This window comes from Choristoneura fumiferana, chromosome 4 (assembly GCF_025370935.1).
Source record: "Choristoneura fumiferana chromosome 4, NRCan_CFum_1, whole genome shotgun sequence".
NCBI lineage: Eukaryota > Metazoa > Arthropoda > Insecta > Lepidoptera > Tortricidae > Choristoneura > Choristoneura fumiferana.
In genome coordinates this window covers 9364104-9382674 of record NC_133475.1, presented here as the reverse complement: position 1 = coordinate 9382674, position 18571 = coordinate 9364104, and the positions used below count along the sequence as shown (strand labels likewise).

At 36.1% G+C, this 18571-nt stretch overlaps 2 protein-coding genes across 2 annotated transcripts in view; both read right to left on the bottom strand.

Moving 5' to 3' along the window:
* Window positions 1–18571, bottom strand: part of LOC141427423 (lachesin-like) — a 211422-nt gene that overhangs the window by 114425 nt on the left and 78426 nt on the right. The gene's annotated exons all lie outside the window — the stretch shown is intronic.
* Window positions 107–12285, bottom strand: LOC141427047 (uncharacterized). The gene is made up of 7 exons (XM_074086281.1): window positions 12092–12285; window positions 9581–9697; window positions 5459–5573; window positions 4290–4412; window positions 3477–3563; window positions 1038–1104; window positions 107–261 (listed from the first exon to the last, which is right to left on the bottom strand). Exons 1-7 carry the CDS (start codon window positions 12171–12173, stop codon window positions 178–180), a joined length of 675 nt encoding a protein of 224 aa, XP_073942382.1. The 5' UTR covers window positions 12174–12285; the 3' UTR covers window positions 107–177.

The window sequence follows — 18571 nt, the reverse complement described above, 5'->3', positions numbered from 1 at the left end:
GCGTCAGCTAGTCCTTAGGCCCTTCCTTAGCATCGTTTATTACTTATGACGATTTGATTCTGTTGTATAATGTAGAGGCTCGGGTATGCGATAGCAATTCTCGTAAAATTTTGGACGGTATTTTATTTTTATTGTAGTTTTACTTAAGTAGTAGGTAATTAAGCTATCACATTTGCTTCATATATGCAACTGAGTGTTTGGCGTCTCATCTTCTTTCCTTTCTGGCGTGTATGCTGGAGGAGGTACACTGCTATCGTGTATCTGAAAGGAAAAAAGTTACATTATCAGAAACAAAGTTTTTGTGATCAGTTTTAGGCCTTAAACTTGACTTAACACACATAAGAATGCTAGAATGACGGAAATGAACGAATAAAATTATGTAAATACCTCGTTAAGTTTCCTGCCGGATTCTACTCAACAGAGGTTTTTATAAACCGGTGGTAGTTTTTTTACGATCATAAATGTATTGTTATAGCCTAAATTAATCCTAAATTGAATAAAATATTTTTATTTTGACTCTGACTTGGATTCCCCTGTCCCTGATTGAAATGAAAAGTTTAAGATTAGTTTTTATACATACCTATAGCGCACCTCTAGTACAACACTGACGTATTTAAATGCAAATTTTCACCATTTCGATTTTTTTTTATTCGACTGGATGGCAAACGAGCAAGTGGATCTCCTGATGGTAAGAGATCACCACCGCCCATAAACATCTGCAATACCAAGGGTATACCAAGGGTATTGCAGACGCGTTGCCAACCTAGCGGCCTAAGATGGGATACCTCAAGTGCCAGTAATTTTACCGGCTGTCTTACTCTCCACGCCGAAACACAACAATGCAAGCACTGCTGCTTCTTGGCAGGATAAGCGAGTAAGATGGTGGTAGCAATCCGGGCGAACCTTGCACAAGGTCCTACCACCTGCATGACCACCTGATCGACTTTTGACGGTTCTCTTTTAAGTAATTTTTGGAAAAAAATTCTATAATGTCATTGTTGTTTTAGAGGTGCGAGTATTATTTTGGATGCACTTACAAAACCTGCGTTCAAAAATGCTACAGCCGGAAAAACTGAAGCTCCGGCTGGTGCTGTTCGTGAGTACCTAGAATGTTAAAGAAAAAACCATGAAATAGGTATTGGACAGTGGTCACGGAAATAAGGAAACGCGGAAATACGTAGGTACTCAATGACGGAGCCATTTGGCTCCTTGTCGGGCTGGGTTTTAAAACCCAAATCCCAGTACTAGTACCAAATAAATATTTTCGTTAGGCAACCCTGAGAGTGAGAGAAGGGTGGCCTGAAACGGACTGAAAACATGTTTCAGGTGCCTGAAAACGACTGCAACTTGGGTAAAATTTTGATAAACTAATATGTGATAGAGCATCCTCTGAAACGACTTGAAACAGTATTTCAGCCTGCTGAAAACGCCTCCAAGGGGTCGAAAAACACGATCAAAGTTTACTACCTAACCCACCGCCGTAACACTACTTTGACTTTGACTTCGATCATTAAATTTCTTCGCAAGTGTGTGCATTTTGCTCACGCTGTTTTTCTTCACCGTTAAATCCGTACTTAATGTTATAAATGCGTAAGTTACTTTGTCTGTCTGTCTGTCTGTTACCTTTTCACACTTAAACCGGTGAATCGATTCAGATGAAATTTGATATGGAAGGTGGTTTGAAACATTGGAAAGGACAAAGGAAGTTTTATCCCGAAATATTTCGTAGTGCCGGCGGCATAGTTATAAACTGATTTTTCGCAGACATCATTTTTTTGGACGTGGGACGTGATTTTATGTATGTATGTATGTGGGCTGTCATGGCTTACCGACAATAAGTAATGGAAAGCCAAAAAAGAGAGAAATAAAAACAGAATTCTTGCACCCAGAAAAAAATCATAAATTTTACTGGAACCTTGGAACTTACCTTTTGGATCAGTAATTATTTAAAAGCTGTGGGTGGATTTTAAAAAGGTTCCAACAACCTAAGAAGCAATTAGCAAATTGCTTTACTTTTTGGAGCAATGACTAAAGCCCTACCTAACAAAAATACAAACCGAGACATGGATGCACAGAAAAACCAGAAAAAGAGACCAGCACTGGGAATCGAACCCTGGTCCTCAGCAATCCGTGCTGCGTCCTATAACCCCTACACCACTGCTGGACAGGAATCTAGACACGAATTTTTCCTATGCATACATATCTCAGGTTGCTTATTTCTACTATGCTACTTAAGCAGCAGCACTAGCGACATCTATGTTTTGTCGAGAGACGTCACACTCTTTCGGAACTAACCGCTCACCCAGACAAGAGATGTCGCTACGAAGCAATCTAATTATGATTGGTTTTTTGGAGTATTTTGTATTTTTTATTTCAACTCCAAATTTGTTACTTTTACGGGTATTCCGTGAAACCATATCGAAAAAAACAAACCGAGACATGGATGCACAGAAAAACCAGAAAAAGAGACCAGCACTGGGAATCGAACCCAGGTCCTCAGCAATCCGTGCTGTGTGCTGCCCTACACCACTGCTGGACAGGAATATAGACACGAATTTTTCCTATGCATACATGATTATCCAGGTTGCTTATTTCTACTATGCACTTAAGAAGCAGCACTAGCGACATCTATGTTTTTTTCGAGAGACGTCACACTCTTTCGGAACTAATCGCTCACCCAGACAAGAGATGTCGCTACTAAGGAATCAAATTATGATTGTTTTTTTGGAGTCTACCCAACAATCCCTAACAATACCCCTACCTACTCGTAACAATAGTTAGAAGTTTGGTATACCTACTATACCTAGTGCCATCAACGAAAACGCGTGATTTTGTCAAAATTAGACATTAATGACATTGTAATAAGGAGCACGGCACGCGTCATCGTGAATGACTACCTATAGGTAGGTGCTCATTAATTATTGGTAAAACGGGTCTTTACGGGTTTGAGTAGAATTACTCATGATCATAGCCACGTTGTGAGGAACACAATGTGTCTTGTGCAATAGTTTTAAAATTTCCAAAGCCGTTTAATGGAGTGAAACTCCCAATCGAATGAGCCCGCGTGAGATTCCGAGGGGATTCTGGAGGCCTGTGCCCAGCAATGGGACGTATACAACGTGTCTCTACCCTCAGGTCAAAGATGAATAGAACGTGTTGATTAGAGTAGGTATTTCTAACCTATGGAAAAAGCCAAATGTCACAGTATTAATGCAGAAATTACTGATTTATGATTTAATACTTTGGAACAGCTTGTATATAGGTAGATAGTAGATACATAATAAAATAGTAAAATATACTTATATGTTTTTTATATTAATTCAATCAAATATTTCACAATTCTGAAAAGGGACTCTAATTGGTATTTCGGTAGAGACTAGTCGAAAGTAGACACGGTGTATAGGCCAAGAAACGGCGATGAAAATATGAATGTTTTTACGCAAAAATTTAGGGTAAAATGTTAATGTTAATCGTACCTTGGAGGGGCATCTCTTAGTCTTTCATCCACATATACTTGTAAACTTCCGACAGACAGTCGACTCCTGTTGCTGGAGCCCATTGGCCTGGAAATGTAACACAAGTAAAGCCATTAAGTAATTATATAAAATTACGAGTAGTTTAGGTAGTTAAGGAGCTCACTGAGGCAGTGGCGTAGCTAGCATGGGTGGCACCCGGGGCGGATATTGTAGGTGTCACCCCAAAACTCGAATAAAAAAAAACTTACTATGCAAGTAGGCCCCTAAATATTAAGTAGGTAGGAACTCATTATTGTTACAAAATTATACTACCGTATTTATTAGTGGTGGTTTTGCAATCTGCCACAGTTTTAGGCGGCGGGGGCGGGCCGCCCCCGCCGCCTTCCTTAGCTACGCCACTGCACTGAGGTTGGTAAAGCTTTCAATTGCGTACAATGATTAAGTTGTAATTGATCGAGTAAATTCAATTTTTAATTTATCCTTGCCACTAAAGCCAAAACGCAATTCACTCATAGATTTTGCATGATAATACTGAAATGTGACGTCACTATAGTGGGCAAAAAGTATATCTAACTAATTTATTTATTTCAATGATACTGGATCTAAAAAAATTTTTTACTGTGAACTGGAAATTGATCTAGTTGTCCGGGGTAAAATTTTATTGTTATTTTTAGAGCTATGTCTTGACTTTGGCTAATGGTATCAAATACTCAATTTTATGCAATAAAGGCCCCGGTTCCGATTAATAAAGAGTATAATTATAATCTAACAATATTTATGGACAGTTTTTCCTATAAATATGATAAAATTCACCTTAAGTTGGTCGCAGCACACAGTTTGTAGAGCAGCACGAACGTGGCTATAATGCCAAGTACTAGTGCCGTTGCCATGACGACCTGCGTTATGGATATCAGCAAAATCTGATCCAGCGAATCGCTGAAACAAAGAGCAGTAGTTAGGTTTCGGTAAATGTTGTACTATTATGTACCTACCTACCTAACAGTCAAGGAAACTGAACCGCGTACCAGAGCGGACCTTTCCATAATCTATTTCACCACGATTTCTTTGGCAGATGTATGGGATGTCCACATGACATTAGTAGCACAAAGGTTCTATCGTGGTACAGTCACCAGCATCAATATCTGACACAACAAGCGTGCATAAATATCTGATACGACTCTATTTCTAGGGCCGTACACTTTTTTATTATTCGACTGGATGGCAAACGAGCAAGTGGGTCTCCTGGTGGTTAGAGATCACCACTGCTCATAAACATCTGCAACACCAGGGGTATTGCAGATGCGTTGCCAACCTAGAGGCCTAAGATGGGATACCTCAAGTGCCAGTAATTTCACCGGCTGTCTTACTCTCCACGCCGAAACACAACAGTGCAAGCACTGCCGCTTCACGGCAGGATTAGCCAGCAAGATGGCGGTAGAAACACGGGCGGACCTTACACAAGGTCCTACACTACACTTTGCTTTTCACTTCGATTGTGAAGAAATTAAACAGCATCAATGAAAATAAATGTTCATTTACGACCTTTTCTTTCCGTGCACTGCTATTATCTTAAGTATTAACTTGTTATAATTATCTAGTTTTATTTAAGTATTTATTTACTTATTGAACTAGAGCAGCGGTCGGCAGCCTGCGACGGTTTTGTGAATAAAAGCCTTAATACTCAAGTTTTTTATTGAAAGTTATTAAATTCAATTCTTGCAAGTATAGCTCCATCGATACTATCGATGATTCCGCCAATGTCGAGGTTGGAAAAGACACTATCAGTTTAGTCGTTGTTCGGTAAAAAGTTATAACTGGTGCGGCATGAATTTTCTTCATTGTGTCAGTCAGTATGTAGCCCTTACTTGCCAAAAGGTTGCCGATCGCTGTACTAGAGCATAAAAATTCGTTCTATGTCGCCTACATCCAGGATAAATAAGATCTTTACGAGTATCAGAAGTGAAAAAGTCTTATTGTCTTACCGGCAGACCCAGCTCCCGCGAGAATCGTAGCAAGCCTGGCAGGTGCCTTGCCAGCACTGGAGCGACCCATTGCCATATTGGTTACAGCACGGCCCCATACATTTTTCACCTAGCCCTGAAACAAAATTAATAAAGTAATATATAATTATTTCTGAAATAGTATTTTCTTCAGAGTTGATATTAAACTACCCTAACCTAACCTACTGTGCATTCTATAAGATAACATTTAAAAAATCCTGAAAACAGCATGGTTCCATATATCTTATGGCATAAGTTGGTATGGCAAGTGAAATTCGGGCAAGTGAAGGGATACGGGTGACTTCACACCTGCTAATATGTAATTCCTTTACGTTACATATGTGCCTTTTTGGAAATACACTCACGAGCAAAAATAGCGAGTAATTTTTTATACGAATTTGTAGGGATTATTTTCGCTCGTTAATTCTTCTTCTTTGCTTTAGTCGTCTGACTGCTTAGTGTCTGTACAAGGTCTGTTTCTCTGGAAAGTGGCCAAAATCCTGAACAGAGTTCCTTCTTAGAAATGTAATGTTCTAATATCGTAAACTGTTGATTATAAAATTAATATTGGTATGTCCCGAATTAAATCGTAAATCCGTCATTGCGCAAGTGCCGGATTAAGATTATTTGATGCCGTAATCAATCCACGCCTGTACCCCCCCCCTCGTCCATAAGTAACCTTCAGTATCGATCTTTAAAAAAAATAACGTATTTATTACAACGAAATAGATAGATCATTATGTACAGTCGAGTGTAAAATATGAACATTTAAAGTTTCAAAAATAAGTAACACAGCTGACTCTTATTCCGACGCAATAAGGCCGTAGGCTATATATATAGGCTATATATATATAGGCTTGACTGTACCTTAGAATATTCATGAAAGACGTTACAGATATGGGGAGTTTATTACATAAAGGTACCTACAATAAAAATCAAAGTATTTTTTACTAAAGTATTTTTTATTGAAACGTGACTTGCGACTTTTACGGGTGTTAAATTTTTGATTCTGTTTATGGTGCCCCCCAAGGCGTGATAGCCTAAGCTTAATTTGCTTATGGGCAAATCTTGCACTGCATTGCGCCGTTATTATACTGTGGCGTTCGTATTAATCGTTTATAATAATATATATATAATCGTTTATTGTTATTCTCCACCATTAAGTAGGTACTTATTACAAATAACGGTCCCATTAAAATCACCAGACAAAGACTCTGTCCTCTGCTGGAGGGCCCTGCGTGTCAAGTCACCAGGTCTCTGACTTTCAAACGTCTGCATTAACATTATGTAGGTAAATATTCTTACTTAATATTGAGTATGCTATGGCTTTGTAAATAAATAGAATAGAAATACCCTACCCAATCAACACGTTCTATTACTCTTTATCAAGTAATAGTAATATCCAGAAGGTAAAGGACAGGGCACGTTATAATGTGGCCCCTTTTGGAAGATATAGCACTTTAATATCGGAATTTAATTTTCGATGAGGACACGGCTGCAACGATTCATCGATACCTACGCTTATTACTTTATTACGAGTTTGCATGTAACAACCATTATGACGATATATGGGTGCGATTTAGTCGGACATAAATTTATTCATTAAAATAAGATATGACCTCAGCTAGTTTGTACGGAAGCTAGTAGAAATATAAGATATTAAAAAGAATTGTTAAATTTTACGTGTAATATTTGAGCATTTCTGGTATATTTAAAACTGATAAACAGTGCGCTATTCGATGATAATTTTAATTTGAAAACATTATAGTTTAGTTATTATTTTGATACAATAGATCCTTTGTCAAGAGATGTCGTCATTCACATACAAATAATGTTATTGAAGAGCTTAGACTGCTAAAACAAATCAAATAGTGCTACTTATTTGCAGTAGATAAATTTAAGACTCATACTTATGTTCCATATGTTTCACATTTTTAAAGTTCCGTACTTCAAAAAGAAAACAAAACGATTTAAAATAAATTTTATTTCAATTTTTAAGTGTAATGATACTTTGATCTGTAAATTAGATGCCTATTCCATTTTTATTTTATATATTTAATTTATAACCTAACCAACAAAAAGTTGGAAAAACCCCGACTTTGTCTCTTCAAAGCTCAATATCTCAAAATGGCTGAACCGATTTGGATGAAACATCGCTATAAAACGTGATTACAAATAAAAAAATTGCATTCAAATCGGTCCACCCGTTTAAGAGCTACGGTGCCACAGACAGACAGACACACAGATACACAGACATACAGACACACATAGCATTCAAACTTATAACACCCCTCTTTTTGCGTCGGGGGCTAAAATTGGGCGAAAACGGTAGATACGCGCTGTGAGCGGTGACCTTTTTCGATTATAACGCAGAAGTCACTGGGAGCTATTTCTGCTTTATAGGATGACGTCGTTGTCCGTCGTTGTCGTTGTAAGTCTATTTAAGCGGTTTTCTCAGGAACTGGTAGAAGAATCAAGGTGAAGTCATGAAATAATCATGTAATAGTCATGTAATATTTTTATGTGTTTTATACTTTGTATTATTTCAAGCTGTTTGTTTTCCTAAAATAAATAAATAAATACTTTAGTTAGGGCTCCTGTTACAGTTATAAAATTATATTTCCAAGTTGACACAAACAAAGAATAAAATCTACTGAAAACCATTTGAATCGAAACCTCGGTGACAATTTTTATGTTAATCTGTGCGGAACCCTCGGTGCGACTGGCACTTGACTAGTTTTTTTTATGTATAAGTATATGACAGTTTGTTTTATCTGCACTCTTATAAACCACATTGATAACAATTTAATTACGTTACCTATTTCATATCCGCAATCAAAAACGATTTAGGTATCAATTGTTTACTGACGCTCAATCTAGCTTTCTGATTAATTGCTCATGTTATCGCTGAGGTGGGGTAACAGTGCCTTTTAATATTTAAATTTATTAATTTAGTGCCCATTATTTAAATTCCTATTTGTATTTAAAAGCAGGCTTGCTTAGACGTAATGTAGGAGCTCTAAGGTGGATCTACGTTCCCAAGCCTTCTCCTTCTTAGAGGAGGCCTGTGCCCTGCAGTGAGCTGTAAGTATATAGGATGTGATGATGATGATGACAAAGGTGGGCTATTATATACGCGTTGGTGTCCAATAAGCAATAAACAAGTGTAGCAACTTTTGAACACCAGTAAGGGCAAGCGTGTTTTACTTTCTCACTTGTCGCTAAGAATGCGAAAAAGTATTAATTTGTACAGATCTTGATGATGGGAACAATTCAGAGGACCCACTGGACTTGGGTCTGGTCAAGGGGTTCGTCATGATTTAAAAATCGAAGGACATGCAATAATATCTACCTACTAAATACTCGTAACTTTTTTTAATGTTGAAAAAAATATTCATTCATATCCATAATCGATACTTCCATACTAAAATTATAAATGCGAAAGTGTGTGTGTTTGTATATTTGTATGTTTGAAAGTTTGTCCGTCTTTCACGTAGAAGCGGAGCGACGAATCGAGGTGATGTTTGGCATAGAGATAATTTATGGGCCAGAGAGTGACTTCCCGAGGGAACAGCACGTGATAACCGAATTCCACGCGGGCGAAGTGGCCGGCAAAAGCTAGTACAATATTATATTTCTAAATCACATTAAACCTAAAAATAGTAATCAAAGCTCTACTTCACAGTAACTTATGACCTAAAGTCACGTCAAAAAGCCTGCCAGATGCCATTGACCATTGAGGAGTACCCTCTCACGGAGACGACCGTGGCTAGGCCGCTGGAATATCACTAAATAGATTATTGGACCAGATTTACATAACTATGCCAAATTTCAAGTCCAACGACTGGAAGTGGGTCAAATTAGATTCCAAAGTTTGACCCATACGGTGAAAAATAGAAAATATAATCAGGTGATTGACATTTATGTCGCAAACATAATGTAGTCTTCACAGATGTCGTATGTAATTTAAGAACATTGCAGGGCTGTTTAGAAGAAAATATGCCTTGTTGAGTTTCTTCCCATACTATTTAACAAAATGTTGTAAAACTAAGTCAGTATTACATGTAGACACTAAACTGCATGTAGATAATTGTCTTTACTTACCTGGGCATCTTATGCAGGCGGTCTGTGGTGGGTTGGGCACGTACCCAATTGCGCAGTAGCATCTATCGCCTATGCATTCATATTCTCTGCCAATGCAATTGATGGCTGTGCATTTTTCTAGAAAAAAAATGTTGATCTGTTATTGAACACTACGGTATTGTTTATAATAAATTCTAAACTATATGAGAAATAAGTTTATGTTTCAGTTAGCTTTTTTTGTATATTTTTGTTATTATGTCATGCACCCTCCTGAAAATATACGGTTATCGAAATAAGTGATTATCAAATGAATAATGACGCTAAAATAGAACTTTCGATTTCAAGTTTTCAGGCACGTCTTATTGACATTATTGTTTTATGACAAACGATAATCTACTTTGGGGTGGTACTGGTAGACCACGTGTTTGGCTGATGGTAGTCACAAGCACTAATTCTGACACAAATAAAAAACCGGCCAAGAGCGTGTCGGACACGCCCAAAATAGGGTTCCGTAGCCATTACGGAAAAATAATCGCGCTCGATTTTAATAAAAAAATACACTTTAAAGTTGAATATTTTGCAAACAAATTACTGAATCGAAAAATCGTTTAGCAACCCGTTAATGATTTTAAAAGACCTATCCAACGATACCCCACACTACAAGGTTGGATGAGAAAAAAAATCACCCCCACTTCACGTCTATGGGAGGAACACAAAAAAAAAATTTTTTTTTAATTTTTTATTGTACCATTTTGTCGGCATAGTTTACATACATATTCGTGCAAAACAACAACTTTCTAGCATTGATAGTCCCTGAACAAAGCCGCGGACGGACGGACAGACAGACAGACATGGCGAAACTATAAGGGTTCCGTTTTTGCCATTTTGGCTCCGAAACCCTAAAAAGCGTGCATAAATTTCTGTTAATGACACTATTTCTAGGTCAGGTAAGACCTGTCAGATTCTTTTGCACCCTCCGCTGAGGCAAATATTAATGCAGGTGCATGATTGTACATTCGAGATAACTGAATCGCGAGCAAGAATGGAAAATTTTCACCTTCAATTTTACGATAATTTCTTTGGCTGTTGTATGTAAACATGACTTTTGCAGTGAAAATGTTTCACTCTAAGGTATGCAATGCACGTGTTTGAACTTCTAACTATACCTACGTGTAAATCTTTGCAAATGACGCATTGTAAGTAATATCATTATGGTAATTTGTGATTAGCGTTTAATCATTAGTATGACAATGAGTTGAGTATTACGATTGAAAAACTGTGAACAAGCTGAAATAAATAATCACAAAGTGAAATCATTGACATTGACTTTTGTTGAGATAAATCTGGAGTCAAGATATAAATAACTTTATATCAGTTGATAACGATTAACTTTTTTACATTATAACCACATGAATGCGACGTAACAAGTCACACTGATCAAGGAAGCTGGACTATGAAACAAAATAATAAAATCGGCTTTTTAATTTTGAATACATCTGATATTAATACATATTATCTTCTTCAAAATTCATACAACTACCTACTATTTGACAAAATTAATTTTACGTTACCTTATAGTGCAAAAAAACCTACATTAAAGAAAAATACAAAAACATAGTCTTGAATCATGTTCATTGTGGTGAAAATTGCCAAATTAAGGGTCAGTAGGAATGCTTTTGCTGACCACTTCACTGGCTGTCAATTTTAGAGTTGCGAGTTTGCTTCTGAATATCGAATTGAGTATTTTAACAGACTGGCAAAAAGGAGATTCTAATTCTTTTGAATGTTTTTGCAAATAAACAAGTGACTCATTTGTCAAGTAAGCAATATCATGTTTACTTAAGTACTAAAATCAACACATTTATTTGCTAAAATCTGTTACTGTCACCTCTTTCTTTTATCTAAATGGAGTTCATGCACAGGTGTTATTTATACAAAATGACTGAGGTACGCTCAAAAACAAGTAGAATACGTAAAACCCGCAGGCAAATGCGAGCAGGGAGCGGCCATTTCATCATTACTGGTTTGTTGGCGGGAGCTGCCTTATTTTTTTTATTACTTGTTGTAGTTGCAATAGGAAAAGATATAGACATTGTTTGTGAACTTCAGCTGTCTTTCTATTATCGTAAATGGGATGCAGCCCTGTAAGAGACCGATGGATACATAGATTGACGAACAGTGTAGTATTAATACGGTTCCGTTTGTTACTCTTTGGGTTTGAAATCCTAAAAAGGATGAAAATAACAAAAATGTTGTAACGTTTTTTATGGCAACACTCAGAAGTTGTCAGCAAATCCAAGCTTAATATTCGTTCAATCGCACAGTTCTGCATTTAACTCCAGATATTCAGAGTATTAGTGAATGCAGACATGACAATGTAACGAGGTTACTCGACTGTCACTCAATTGGCCGATATTGACGCCGTTACCCGACCGACCAATCACAATGACGGATTCACGTTGTATTCATGTTACGTCGCTGTGTCGCAAAAATATGCAAAATAACGTAATCCATATTTATTATCTAATTTACCTTCGCTTTCCTTGGAGTCGGTGCACACGAGGACAAATAAACATAAACAAAAGAAAGTCGCCCATGTACTAATCAAATTCATTTTGCTTGTCTCACTCACTTTATTTCACCATATTGCTAGTGGGAATAAATAAGCCGCGTAGTGAGCGTTAGTCGCGCGTGCGTTACGTATGTAAAACAATATGGTGTGCATTAGGCGGTGAGGTGATACGTTATCAGAGATGTGCCGAGTCGCGATAGGCAGGTTTTATCGGTTTGGCGTCACTCATTAGTGAGGTGCTATTAATGGACATCATAGATTTGTAACCTTGGTGTTTAAGTGATCCTCATAAATCATGGTGCCATATTCGAGAGCATCGATGGAATAATTTATTACGTACCTAATTACATACTTATTTATATAACGGATATTTTCAGTTTTATCTGAAATCGATGGGCGTTACTTACAACCACACTTAGAAATACACTTAGAAAACGTTTCGAGAATGTCTGAAACTTTCTTTATTACTGATTTTTTTTTATAAACCCAACATAAACAATACAGTTCTTATATCTACTTATATCTACTTGTACATGCAATAAAAATGTAAACCTTGTTTGTTTTAGGTTTATTTTAAAATCTAGGTGCAGGCATCCAGAAAACATTGTAAAAATCAGAATAATAAAGCTGGGCTCCAGGAATCGAACCTGGCTCCTACCAGACCAAGCCGAGCTATGGCATTAACAGCGCTAATTTTCTATCAATTTTGTGAAACCTTTGTCGCTAAGTGCTATTTTTGCTCCAAGTTTTCTTAGTAGTCTGTGGAAGTACTAAACGGATTTTAAATTTTCTATTACTAAAACGTACGTAACTACTCATAGGGTCAGACAGACATATGAAACCAATGACGGCGTAGAGTTGCAAAAAAAATCTTACAGGCTGTCTTTTATCTGATAAATAAATATCATGGGACACTTACGAAGACTTCAAGAAGTTTGTCTTTGTTGAAAAGTTCGCAAAAGCATTGAAATTGAAAATAAATACTTTGTTTCTTATGAGTATCTGAGTATAACTTTTATACACATGACTTTCTAAGGCAAGAATATTTTTTTAGTCTTTTAGTTTAAAGTCACCAATTTCTGACCTATCGCTATCGTAGATCCTTATTATAGTCAGTAATCTTATTTGTCTTATTAGATTAGATGACATAAATTTCATGATTATCAAAATCCACATTTATTTGTGTAAAGAAAGTAGGTAGATTAGATATGCGTAAAAAGGACTTTTTTACAAGAATTTAGTAAGTAATAAAAAATAACTTCCTCAGTGTGCATAGTAGTCACGGACAAAGTTGTTAGATCTTTTGAAAAGATACTTTATGTAATGGAATAGTCTAGTGCAAATAATATATCACTCAAAGGTTGACTGGTAGAGGTCCCTTATAGGGATAAGTCCGCCTTTGTACAAGTATCTCGAAGTTTGTCAATATTATTTTGTTTATTTTATTTTGTACAATAAATAGTTTACATAAATACATAATATATTAGCTATCTTATTTTTAAAGAAGCCACAATGACAAGTGTTACGTACCTACTTATCATTGAAAATCACAGCTTATCATCATTGTCATTGCTAATTTTTATTTATTACATGAGATACGTTGTTTGTGAATTGCATAGCGTTAAGTACCTATAAGACAGATAAGACTCATGTACTTTGTTTATTACTGGAATTATCTTTATACTTATTCGTTTCGGTTACTCTTCCTTATTATTTTAACTTTATTTTTGACATGCATTTGCACAAGTTTTATTTGAAAGGCATTTTCTGACGCAACGAATGGGAAATTAAATAAATATTAAGAATTTAAGAATAAGGTACGCATGAAGTTTTCTTGTAAGGGTACCCATTTCTGATAGAATGTTAAATCTTAAATTTATACAAACGTACTGAAAAGTTTACGAGTTAAGTTAAATGCGTAAGTAGCTAATGTTAAATTTATGACACCTGTAAACTCAGACATACCGCTGAACAAAACGGATTAAAAGTAGCTACCTACTCGAGTACACGATACACGAGTATCCTTCAAGTACTAGGTACCTTTAAAAAAAAACACACCGGAAGCATCACAAGTGCCAAAATATCCACCCAGTTCTCAAAATTTCTAAAACAGTCGCGCTCGAGAGAAGCAGTAATGAATAGGTCCTCGACAAGATCATTATTTTTAATTTGTTCCCGCTCATCATTATTTTCCTGACACTTCTAAGTATGCGTAACTTTCGGCGAAGCTACAACTTTGAAAACTCGTTTTGAATTCAGAAGTCAAAGTCGTTATGTTTTTTTTAAAGCGATTGCCTTTTGGACTAATAATACCATTAGTTTAACGATTGTTCGAGTTATTTCTGATTTTCTTGGAAAATGGATGTGGGATGTTTCCGAAAGCGTAAATTAAAATTGAAATGCTGTTGCGGAATTCAAAGAACTAATTTTAGTAATGCCTCTGTTTTAATTTGGATCACGTCAAATGGCTGAACGAGTTATAATATTTAATGTAGGTACTTTCCCAAAAATACTTTGAGTCCATTTTAAAGCAATTTTTCTTTTCAGATCTGGTTGTAGTAGTAATATTATGTTATTTATAGTTACAAGAAATATTGTCTTATTGTGTCGGGCTACGCGCTAGTGTACCTATGTGGCAAGTATTTTAATATTTACTAAGTTTTCGTCGACCATTATTCGATAATCGGTAAAGCCCTTTACCTAGTGTATAGTTTTCCCCTTAGTGTTATATAATATATAAACAAGTATTCATTATTTGAATTTTTTTTTTATACAGATATTTATTCGTAACAAGAGCAAAACAATATGTTTCTGAAATCTGTTGCTTCCAATGAGAAAATGATTTGCAACACGAAAAATTCCCTGTCTCAATTAAGCAAGCTGACCTAAAGAAATTTTATATACGCACAGTCCGAGGGCTACGAATTAATTATAAGGTCGAGGGGCAACAAACCTTATATTTATGTGGTACATATAAATATCACTAGCTTTTGCCCGCGGCTTCGCCCGCGTGGAGTTCGGTTATGTGCATTTTTCCGGGGTAAAAAGTAGCCTATGTCATTCTCTGGCCCATAAACTATCCCTATGCCAAAAATCACGTCGATCCGTCGCTCCATTTCGACGTGAAAGTTGGACAAACATACAAACACACACACTTTCGCATTTATAATATTAGTATGGCTATGTACTTCCTAAAAATATATTCATATCCCAAAAATAAATGAAATCGTCGTGAAATTTAAAGATTAAGGCATATTCAGTGACGTCTGCGTCAGCGGCAAGCGTGCGATCGTGACGAAGGTTGCGGTTGTCTAACTTGGATGGCTTCAGTTACTGATATCTCCATAATAGGATTGCTTATTCGTTAAAAATAAATGAGCCGAGGAAAACGACAGTTGAAAGCGTCGAGCGTTAGCATTAGTCCGAGTGGATGGCACTCGCCCGTCGAATTTCGCATTACTGTCACTGTCAGTGTTACTCGTAGTTCCGAGATTCCCGGCTCCAGCAATCCAGATACAGTGGTGCTTCGGCGGTCGTTTGTTGGAATTACGTTGACATTTCCATTTGCGAGTCGGAGCTTCTCACGTTATGATTGGATTATAATTGTTTTGGAAATAAACGGCAGCGGCGCCCGCGAATGAAAACGGTTCTACGGTTAAATATTGTAATGAACATGTCGGGAAGGCGTGCCGTGCTCTTTCCAAGCCATTGTTGGGAGATAATGTAAAGTACTTTTGTACAGTGAGCCGTAGGGATTAATGGTTCTTAGTACAGTTAAGTGTAAAAACGTTTGATGAAAAAGCCTCCAAATATGAAAAGCTGGCGTCGGAATGCTGCTAAGAAAAACATTTGTGATAACACACTAAAACAAAGATGTTACTTGAAACTGTGTTAACTTCTATATTTTAAAATTAGACTACTTTTCACTTCCAACATTAAAATATTGAAAGCGCGAGTTATCCGTTAAAATGTTAATGTTAAATGAAATGAAGTACAGAAGTAGGTATTGTGTCTATTCTGTCAATTTAATTTGAATTTAGAACCTGCAGTTTTCCTCTCATAACGTCGAAATGAAATCAATCTTACGTACATAGTAGTAGCTACAGACTGATTGTTTCTGGGGACGAGGATCGGAATCACCCCTGCACAAATCAGCAAATGCTCATGCAAATCACAACCACCGTACCTATTACATTTGCAATATACGAGTAAAATATTCTAACTATCATATTGGTATATCATAATTCTTACCTAATGATATGGTAAATTCAGGAGTTTTCAAATACCGTATTCGCGTCAACAATTTATTTTTTCCTAAAGGCCACCTTAACGCAGCCAACAAAAGTTTCGACAAATTCTATTAGAGAACTCATTTGTATTCATTTGGGGTAGACATCTAATAAGTTAAATGATATAATTTTCTTTTGCGAAGAATGAATCGTAATATTTGATTAAAGTAATGGATATAATATAATTATGTTAGAAGTAGAAAATGGCTTGATACAAATGAGTAATTTATATGAAGCGTGAATTGTACTAAGTTACATAAATTCAACTTAATGCATTGACTAATACAAAGAACTCATGCTAAGCATGCAATAATAATAAACATGCACAAACTTTAAGTAGCCTTTGTTTCTCTTTGTGAAGATGGTCTTATTTAGATAGTTTTTACAAAAAAAAAATCTACTTAAACAACTCGAGAATACAATCATAATTATGTTATCAACTTATCACGCCTGTATGTAGCATCGACTTCTATGTACCTACCTTACGGCAAATGTCAATAGTAAGTAGCTACCATTTATTTTCTATCGATGAATGTCCTCACGTTTTATAATTAACGATTAAAGAAATAATACATTGTAATTTTCTTGTCAATCTTGTTATTACCTAAAAAACGTGGTAGCCTATGGCTTTTTGAGCAGAGTATCGTAGATTGCTCTGAGTTTCTTTTAGTTTTTTAGAACTTATTGAATTTTATTTTAAATCATATTTAATTGATTTAAATTTACCTGACTACGAAGCTTGAGGTTCTGGGTTCGATTCCCGGCCGGGGCAGATATTTGTATGAATAATACGAATCTTTGTTCTCGGGTCTTGGATGTTCAATATCCGTTGCATAGTATCCATAGTACAAGCTTTGCTTAGTTTGGGACTAGGTCAATTGGTGTGAAGTGTCCCATGATATTTATTTATTTATTATTTATTTATTTACCATGAGCTTTAAGGTAAAGGATTTCTTCAAGTAGGTATAGTACAAGACGCACCTCCTGTTTCACCATCCATTGATTAAATTTATGTGACGGATAAATGTGATGCCGTCTCTCTTTGTTTTGTTCGAATAGACGGAGACGGGATCACATTTATCCGTCAATTAAAATTAAACAATAGGTGGTGAAACAGCTCCGTAATATGTATAAGATATTTGAGTCTTCAGAAAACCTGCACATACCTGCGAAGCAATTCAATAGTCTAGTATGTGTGAAGTTCCCAATCCGCATCGGGCCCGCGTCGGAACTAGCCTAAGCGCTCTCATTCTGAGAGGAGGCAGTATATCGATAAGTTGAGATTACCCACTCATTTCAATTTGAGCACTAAAAATTTGGTTTGAAAGTACATATTTTTAAATTTTTATTCATTGACAATATTTCGTGGGCCTCATTTTTCAAATAATTAAGTAATATTATACATTTTGGAGATTCTAAATTTGAGCACTTAGGTATCTAAGAGAGCTTCTTGCATTCTTATAACCATTTTCCAGGAATAGTGCATATAGCAACCACATAAATGTACACAAATATTTGACCTTACTAAATATACAATATGGTCAATCAATTGAATTTGTTAAAAATATTATTAGTTTTGAAAAGGGTTAAAATAACATCTAATCAACAACGATGTAAAGTAGCTCTACTATTGTGGCGTTCTGATTCCCTATTGTCAAACACACTTGGAATCACAATCCTTTTTACCATTTCCTTCTATCACACGGCACAAGACGAGGGTAGAAAATAATGGCCTCTGACTGAACGATCATTCAGAATACCGAGGCAAAATTGGTTATTTAAATTATCCAGCAGTATCCAGGTGCTATCTGGAACTTATCTTTAATCCCATTAATATTCATTCTAATGCGGATTAAATAACTCCGGAAGAAAATTTAAGGAGCTTAGGAGTAAACAATATTTACTTTGTAATTTTCTATTTTACTTAATTTTAGTTTGCATGAACCCAATATCAACCAGATGGATTGAATGAGGGCTATCGTTTTTTGTCTTTCTAGATGGCGCCACTTTTGCGTTAGGTTTTAATTGTGGCTTTCAAAGTCTGTTATTACGGGCGTGAAAACAAAGTTTAGAATAAAATCATATTTAATACACCTTAAAACCGTACCATAAAATATCGAGCAACCACAGTGTAGCGTTGTCCCGTTTTGT

What these genes read in the sequence shown, in the direction of transcription:
- LOC141427047 (XM_074086281.1), bottom strand. Translation starts at nt 12,173, where the DNA reads ATGAATTTGATTAGTACATGGGCGACTTTCTTTTGTTTATGTTTATTT. An exon ending in TGTGCTGCGACCAACTTAAG is followed by an intron (nt 3,564 to 4,289) that starts GTGAATTTTATC and finishes TTACATTTCCAG; the next exon opens with GCCAATGGGCTCCAGCAACA. An exon ending in CTAAGAGATGCCCCTCCAAG is followed by an intron (nt 1,105 to 3,476) that starts GTACGATTAACA and finishes TTAACATTCTAG; the next exon opens with GTACTCACGAACAGCACCAG.